Source organism: Cynara cardunculus, assembly GCF_001531365.2.
Source record: "Cynara cardunculus var. scolymus isolate 2C chromosome LG 9, CcrdV1, whole genome shotgun sequence".
NCBI classification, from domain to species: Eukaryota; Viridiplantae; Streptophyta; class Magnoliopsida; order Asterales; family Asteraceae; genus Cynara; species Cynara cardunculus.
In genome coordinates this window covers 15,904,985-15,913,255 of record NC_037536.1, presented here as the reverse complement: position 1 = coordinate 15,913,255, position 8,271 = coordinate 15,904,985, and the positions used below count along the sequence as shown (strand labels likewise).

Here is an 8,271-nt window from a genome sequence, read left to right as displayed (position 1 = left end):
TTACTAAGTCACATTACTTCACCGGATGAATATGGTAAGGATCAAGAATCTTAATCGATAAGAGCGAGACAAGGAACATGAGTCTTACCCGATAAGTGGGGGCAACGACTCTTACCACGGTAAGTGTTTACCGGATAAATTGTTGCATATGATGTCGTTTTTGTTGATTAAAATCTTACCTGGTAAGTAAATAATAATGTTAAATTTACCTGTACCAAAATCTTACATGATAAGTAAATAATAGTATTAAATTTTACCGATAAACATTGGTTTTCTTTAAATTTTATTATAACGAAATCTTTTATTGTTTTATTCCTTTTATAGCCTGGTTTGGGGCATTGGCCGCTTAATTTGCTAAAAAAGTCCACAACCTTCTCTTCTTCTTCTTCTTCTTCATATCCCTGCACCCGATTCCACCGGCGCCGTCTAGTTTACTACCCTATTTTGCCGCCGACTGCCGTACTATCAGCTTTGTCTGTGCAGTCAATTCATTCGTTAGCCGCTGATCGATAGAGATATCGTCTTCATCTGCGTTTTTGTGAGCAGAATGGGGAAGCGAAAGAAAGGTTTCACAGAACCAAAAACACCGCCTAAAAAGGGATGTAAAGTGTGTGAAGAAGCTGAATCTAAGTACAAGTGCCCTGCCTGTCTCATACCGTAGTAAGTTGTTTTTGTCTTCATTGTTACCTTCAAATGTAAATTCTTACTATTTAGGGTTCTTAAACGATGTAATGTGTATTTGATCATATTCTCTTGTTTAATTTGTTTATATTTGCAGTTGTTCGCTCGTCTGTTTTAAGAAACACAAAGGTAATCTTTTCCTTCCTTCAATCTCGATGGTTTCTGGAGTGTTTGATTGTTGTCTAGAAGATTTTCTGCTAAATCTCTTATTTAGTAAATCGCTTACTGTTTATTTATTCCATGGACTTATGTGAAATAGGATGATAGGATGAGTTATACGTTTCTGAAGAATTTCGTCAGAGTATTTTCCAATTGAAACATATTATGGCTGAAAACTTGCTTTATTTTTGTACAATTCTTCAATCGTAGTTGTGTGAGTATGATTGGAGCTTGGGAAGTCATATCAATCCTAGTTGAAGTTGAAACGTTGGAGCCTTACATGACAATGTAAGAACATTCAGGGAATTTCACACTATTGCCTTAGTTGAGTAGTGGTGCTAGTGGAGGTGGTGATGATGCCATGGTGGTGGTGGTGGTGGTGGAGGTGGAGTTGCAAGGTAGACATATAGATGAGAGATGATAGATAGAGCAGGAAAATACATTTTTTGTTATTCGTCTGAAAAAGGAAGGATTATATTATTTTTTTTATTTGTCTGTCTGTACACTGAAAAACCTCGGATTTCTAGCCAAAGTCATACATGCCTACTTTGTGGTATTTTGATCAATGTAAAATTTCCATTTTCTTTTTTTTCCGTCTAGACTGATCGAGTAATTTACAAGCTAATGCGAAGATGAATGATCTTGTGCAGAAATATCATGTGTCAAACCAGTTCCTGCCCCTGAGAACGACACAACAAGTAAGGTTAAATTGTTACTTGTACATTTATTTTTAGAAAATGGAAGTCTTTTTGAATACATAAACGGGAATTTAGTATGCACAAATGGAGAATAATCTCAAGTATTTGGTACAGTGTGCTACATTTTGGCTTAGAATAATGTCCATGATGTAAAATCCTCTCTATGAAAATAAGGACCTGCTTATTGTTACCATATTCAAGCTCACCCCATGAATCATGAATCAATCCTTTTGCATCCTTGATAGAGCATGTTCATGAATTGATTCATCAAAATAAAGGATAGCAGGTGAAGTTTTTAGGAATAAAGTAAAATACATTCACGTAGGTTCAATAAAATTCGAGCATGAAGGAGAAAATAGAAAATGAGGATAATGTACCTCGAGATATCTTGTATAGTTATTAGGTGCATCTTCAATATATTATTTTTGACTTCTTCACTTATCTATACTATATTATAAAGCATTTGACAAAAACTCTTAGAAACCATTTTTTATGCATGGAGTACTATTTATTGATGCATATTACTTAAAATTCAAGATTACAAATAAACTGTGCATAAGTACAACTTATTAAAGCTTCATGTTGGAATTCGTGTAACTAACGACAGATAAACATAGTCAAATACAAGATAAACATTTTATTTTAAATATAAAAAATCTAAAATTTAATTAGGATAATCATTGAGTTCTAACAGAATACTTAATTATAATTCTTATAAAAAATTATATTATTAAATCAAAAATAAATTACTTCATTATTAAATCTAAATTAAATTATAATAAAAAAATTGCATTAAAGAAATTACACAAAAAACAACTTTTTAATAGTTAATATGATACTAATATTGATATATTTATTTTCGAAATTTTATGATATCTTCAAATTTATATTTTGTTCAAAAACAAAAACATTATCCCTTTTTCAAAACCACATAAAAACCGTATTAAAACCTCTACAGAGACGGAATAAAACGAAACATTAAAATCGAGATATATCTCGCTGCATTGCGCGAGTACCCTTCTAGTAATTTTATAATGTGGTTGATGGTGATACCTACTCTGCCCTATCAAAGCAGGCATTAAAAATACTGTACTGAAGTATATAAACCAAGTGTCATATGGTGCACTAAAATACGTATCTGATGAGATTACCTCTCCATGAACTACACCTCTGAACTATCATACCACACCCGTATCAGTATGGCCAACCAATGTTTACCCTGAATTAGGTGAAGCTGGGCCTGCAAACCTCCTGTTAAACATATATTTCCCTTTATTTCCATTAAACATTTTAGCGTATGTGATCTTCACAATAAGCATACTACCCCAGTCATTCTTGTATTCTCTTGATATCTTGCTCTCACATATCAATCAAAAAGCTATGTTATAAGGACAAGATTTTGGCTATGTTTTGCTGCTTGGATTTGAGGTTCTGAGTTGAGAATCTGCAAGTGTGTTTTTTGTGTGTGTATATATACATGTCCAAAAGTTCAAAGTCATGCTAGCAAGAGAATGAAGTTATCTTGTATCTTACATATTAACTATATAAAGTAAAACAAACTTCAGTTGGTCTTATGATGCGTTCTTACCTAGTGTGTCCATATTTGTCTGAGTTATTAAGGAAAAAAAAGTAGTTTTATAGCCTCACCACCTTCTTTCTTTATACTAGCTTAAGACTTGGGGGGCGTTTGGTTTGATGGAATGGTTTAGAGGGATTTGGATTTCATGGAAGTATTTGGAAGCTTTGGTGTGTTCAGTTTGTAGGATTTGGAATGAAATTGAATTCTGTTCTTTATAAATAACTTACAAAAACAAATTATGAATAATTAAAAAATAATTAAACTACCTTTTTATTAATCGATTATTACAAAACAAATGTATTTAACATATTTTAAGACTTTATTACATACAAATCCTATTCAAAATCCTATGTTTATGGGGTTTCATTGAAATCCTAGGATTTCAAATCCAGGAAACAGGACCTTAAAGTTCTACTTACAGATTTTTAAGTTCAATTTATAATTATATAAATTTCGAATATTGGTCCTCACCTGTATTAAGAAAAACTGAAGTCACCCCCATTCTGGTCAATAATATGAGGATAGGTCAATGCTGCACCATCCAATAATACGGGGATTTATTAAGCACCGTTGCTTGCCATCTTGATCTTAGAAGTATAGTCGTGTGTGCTTGCTTAATATTACAATCTAACACTATTCAACTCTATTTTCAGGCACAATTCTTCCACCAGTTGATGTTGATAGAGCATGTTATGTTGATGATATCAGTGATGTGTTGCCACATTCCCAACTTGAGTGCATAGGTATGCTTTCCAAGTAAAGATTGTTCATGGCTGCAAGTTTCCTCTGCCTACTCTTTATCCAGATCATTACTTTGGTTTAGATCTGCCTAAAATAATATATATCAAAAAAAGAAAGAACAGAAGAACCACGGAAAACAGTTGAAAAAAATAATAGTGCATTTACTCTTCTTCCAGTGTGAACGGAAGGAATCCACAAACTTGTTGGTGTCCTCAAGTACATCTTTCAACAATGTGACCCGAATATTATGATAACTTGGAGCCGGCATGCCTACCAACGAATCAACGATAGGAATAAAGTTAGTACTTACTATTTAGTAGTTAACCTTTGAGAAATATATTAGAAATTKGAAGTGGTAATTACCYYTTCCATACTMTCYAACMGCATWTATGAACTTTTGAAAGTTCTCATCTTKCACGGCATTRAAYGGCAACCCAACCGAATATGCCCAAACCGCAAACTCTTTCCAAGCGGCCAACTTTAACTTCTCTTTGATTGGATTGTTTCTATCTAAAGTGGCTTGCTTTATCTTGGCATAATCGGGCTTCAACATCGCATCAAGAGGTCCGCGAACATCACTAGCGGGCTTTCTTTTTAAACCACGAGGCTGTGTTGAGGCTTGCGCTCGTGCTCTTCCTCCTTCGATAATCTCTATTCCATCTACGTCTTGCTCATCCTCATCAATATCATCAACTTCAATCGAATATTGTCGAAGGATTTCTACATTTCTATTTTGTTCTTTCTTTTTCTTATTCTTTTCACTAATGGATGCTAGAACTCTTCTTTTGATGTCGTTACTCACATTAGGACAACCAATGACGTTACCTCCGGTGTGAGTAAGGTGTTCTTTCAACCTAATGATCCCCCCACTCATTTTTTTATCACATAAGGTACACCATACATTATTTTTTTTGGTTGGATCTTTCCATACCCCCTATTCCCAAGCCATATCTCCATTGACGCATTTTGTACCCGCGTCTGATGAAGTAATAGTAGTAGTAATCGGGGTCACAGATGCCCTTGAAGATTGACCCCCTCTTTTTTAGTAATTAAGTTACTAGTTCTAAGTTCTGACTTCTAACTAAGACAAATCAGAATAATTAAGTGAGTGGGTGGGTGATAGTAAGACCTGGAGGCTGGACCAGGCACTGTCGATTGCTGTTGCTGTCGATTACAGTTGCTGCCAGTTGCTGCTGTGGCTGTAGCAACCTGGTAAGCAGAGGAGATCGAGAAGTCGAAGTCCAAGTCGTGAGAAGAAGTCGAAGTCCAAGTCGTGAGAAGAAGTCGAAGTCGTGATTAACTAGGTGTCTGAATCTGAAGTTGTAAATATAAAAGAAAGAAGAAGACCGTTGTGGAGGCAGATCAATTTCAAACCTAATTTAAGTTACCAAGCCCAAAAAATTAGGCCCATGAAATAACAAAAGCACAAATATTTAAACCCTAAAAAATCGATATATCGGTCCGATATTTGCATCAAAATATCGCTAAAAATCGGGAAAAATCGGAAAATATCGCCGATAATATCGGGGACGATATTTTGACCGATATATATGCACCGATATTTTCTCTAGGAGCGATATCCGATATATCGACGATATTTCGCGATATTAACAGCATAGATAATGATCGCTTTTTTGGTGTAACTTGTTGCGCTCCAATTGGTTATATTTTGCCAATTTTCGATTAGAAAAGGGGTTAGGGGATTTTTTTAAAAAGGTGGTTTATCTATTGTGTCGTCTCAATCTAACGTTTTTTAAAAAGGTGGTTCTTTTGGAGTTCTTTCTGGGTTTTTTTCATGTGTGTGTGTGTGTGTATATTCAATGAGTTCCATTTTAAGTTAAGATTCAAGTTGTTTCACATGTTTTATACTTGTGTGTGTGGGTGAGGTTGTATGTGTGTGGGTGTTTCATAAATGAAATGTATATTCGTGTCCTTTCAGATTTGAAAAAATCCTGAATGTTTCATATATGAAACAATTTCACATATGAAACAACACATGAAAACTGATTCATATGTGAATCCTAACTTAAAATGAAACTCATTGAATGGCTGGGATTGGTTCTCAAGAATTTGTCACATTTTTGTGGTTTTTATTCGAGTCTCTCTCTCTCTCTCTCTCTATATATATATATATATATGTGTATGTATGTATGTATGTATGTATGTATGTATGTATGTATGTATGTATGTATGTATGTATGTATGTATAACATATATGGAAACAATCTGAAAGTTGTAAATGTTGAAATAGATCTTAACTATTAGGTAGATGGATTTGATCCACATGTAGTGATTAAAAAGGTGGTTACAATAGTCCTTTTAAACAATAAAATCATCTCCCTCCCTACTTATAACTGAAAATCGGCAAACTTAAAATCAAAATTGGAGACAAACAAGTTTCACCAAAAAAATAAGCATTTTTATTCTTTTTAATTCGACATCCATATTATTATACTTTTTCATTCATTTTTGTGTTTCCATGTATCCAACCTTCAAGTTGTTTTCATTTGAACCTCTCCCGTATATATGTAACTATTTACAGAGATTAGAATCATCTGAGACCACCCTTTTTCTATGAGACCCATTGGACCACCTCCTAGCCGTTGGATCTCCTTCATCTTGCAAACCTTCACATTCACATATTTATATGAAAAAATGTGAAGGTTCAGTGAGATCTTGTAAATCTAAAGGCTAGGAGGTGGTCTCACATGAACCCAACCCTATATATTTATTATATCTATATATAGATAGGATCTTTTGTTAGCTAAGAGTGGTGTTAATTTTGTGAACTTATTAGACCAATAAGATTGATTCTTTAGTAGAGGTTACTTCTAATGTTTGATTCAATGATGAAGGGCAAATAGGTAATTTTACGTGTAAGTTACTTTTATAGTATTTAATGATATGTTACAAATTATTGCTTGCATGTTTTTGTGGATTGACAAGATTCTAGAATGATTATGTTAATTTAACGTGAACAGTGGTTAATCAAAGTGAATATATTGCAGGTTCATATGTGAAATGTTCCCAACTTGTGTTACATGACAAAAACTATGTTCACAAGTGAATGTAACCAATGTTCACAAGTGAACACATGTAAATGTGTGTGTTTATAATCAAATAATGCCTTCTCTCTCTCTCTCTCTCTCTATATATATATATATATATATATATATATATATATATATATATAAACCTGAGAGAAACACTAGACTGACGTATTAATTTGACAAAAGGACCCATTGGTTGAGAAATTAATAAGATCATGGATGCAGCTTTGTCGAACGAAATCCGTGATGCTATGAAAGGCAAAGAGCTACAGGAACTCATACGCAACATAGATTGTTCCGCTGACGCTGAAGCCGTAAGTGATGTTGGCATGCTTCAGATCTCCGCTCTTTATTATTTCTATAGTATAGTTTCAAATAAATAAAATGTGATTTTTTGAATCTTCCAGGAACTTGATAAAGCAATGAAACAGGAAGAGTTTCGCTTGTTCACTGAGAAGGTACAATCTTTTATATTTCAATTTATTGGTCAGTCAAATACAAGGTTCTAAATGGCACGAGGCACGACAAGGCAACGAGGTTAAGCCTCAAGCCTTACATGCCACGGAGAGGACATAGCGTTTTTCATGGCGTGACATAAGACGACAAATTTGAATATGATATATATATATATATATTCTATTTCTTACTCAACTACTAAAAAATCTACAAAAGAATAAAAGTTTGTGACAAATATTCAAAGTAAAACTTAGGAAGGCTTTTAAAACTTCGTTTTAACCATTGAATACTCGACGTGTCATTGTCTGATTCCGTGAATCTGTAAGTGATGCGATTAGGTAAATCTATGAAAGCGTAAAAACACAAAAACCATAAAAATATTTTTTTTTGAAAAGGTCACGCCTTGTAAAAAAACGCACGCCATGGCGTGTGAGCCACGCTTTACACAAACGCTATAGGCCTGGCTGGCGTAATATCGGAGCTGTTTCTTACGCCACGGCGTGTCTTTTAGAACCCTTGTAAATAATTGGGCTTGTGTTGAAAATAATAGGTTTGCGTTATTTTGTGTTAGATTTTGCGGATGGTAAATCAACCCGAAAATCAGCGGATATAGGTATATGAAGCCATGTTGGCCCTTGGGAAGCTATGAATTCTGTTATTAGCATTGAAATTGTTAGTGGTTTGTGTAAGATCTATTTTGGAGTTGTATAATGGAATGATTTTCCTTATGGTTTTTCTTCTTCAAGATGGTTTATTTGATGTGGAAAGAAACAACAAACAATCCAATGCATAGGGTTGTAAAACATGCATTGTAGTTGACGGGTGTCGAGTCCGACAAATAATAAAATTTTATAAAATAAGCCTATTATCTCCAAAACACACTTGTAATAGCGATAAGTAGGGTCGT

At 34.1% G+C, this 8,271-nt stretch overlaps 1 protein-coding gene across 1 annotated transcript; it reads left to right on the top strand.

Annotated features, from left to right (window-relative positions):
- The first annotated feature begins 340 nt into the window (after positions 1 to 340).
- LOC112518344 (zinc finger HIT domain-containing protein 3) lies at positions 341 to 8,109 on the top strand. Its single transcript, XM_025125994.1, has 7 exons — positions 341 to 660; positions 779 to 810; positions 1,491 to 1,538; positions 3,771 to 3,860; positions 7,134 to 7,222; positions 7,316 to 7,366; positions 7,936 to 8,109. The coding sequence occupies exons 1-7, from the start codon at positions 548 to 550 to the stop codon at positions 7,975 to 7,977; spliced, it is 465 nt and encodes a 154-aa protein (XP_024981762.1). The 5' UTR covers positions 341 to 547; the 3' UTR covers positions 7,978 to 8,109.
- The last annotated feature ends 162 nt before the right edge of the window (positions 8,110 to 8,271 follow it).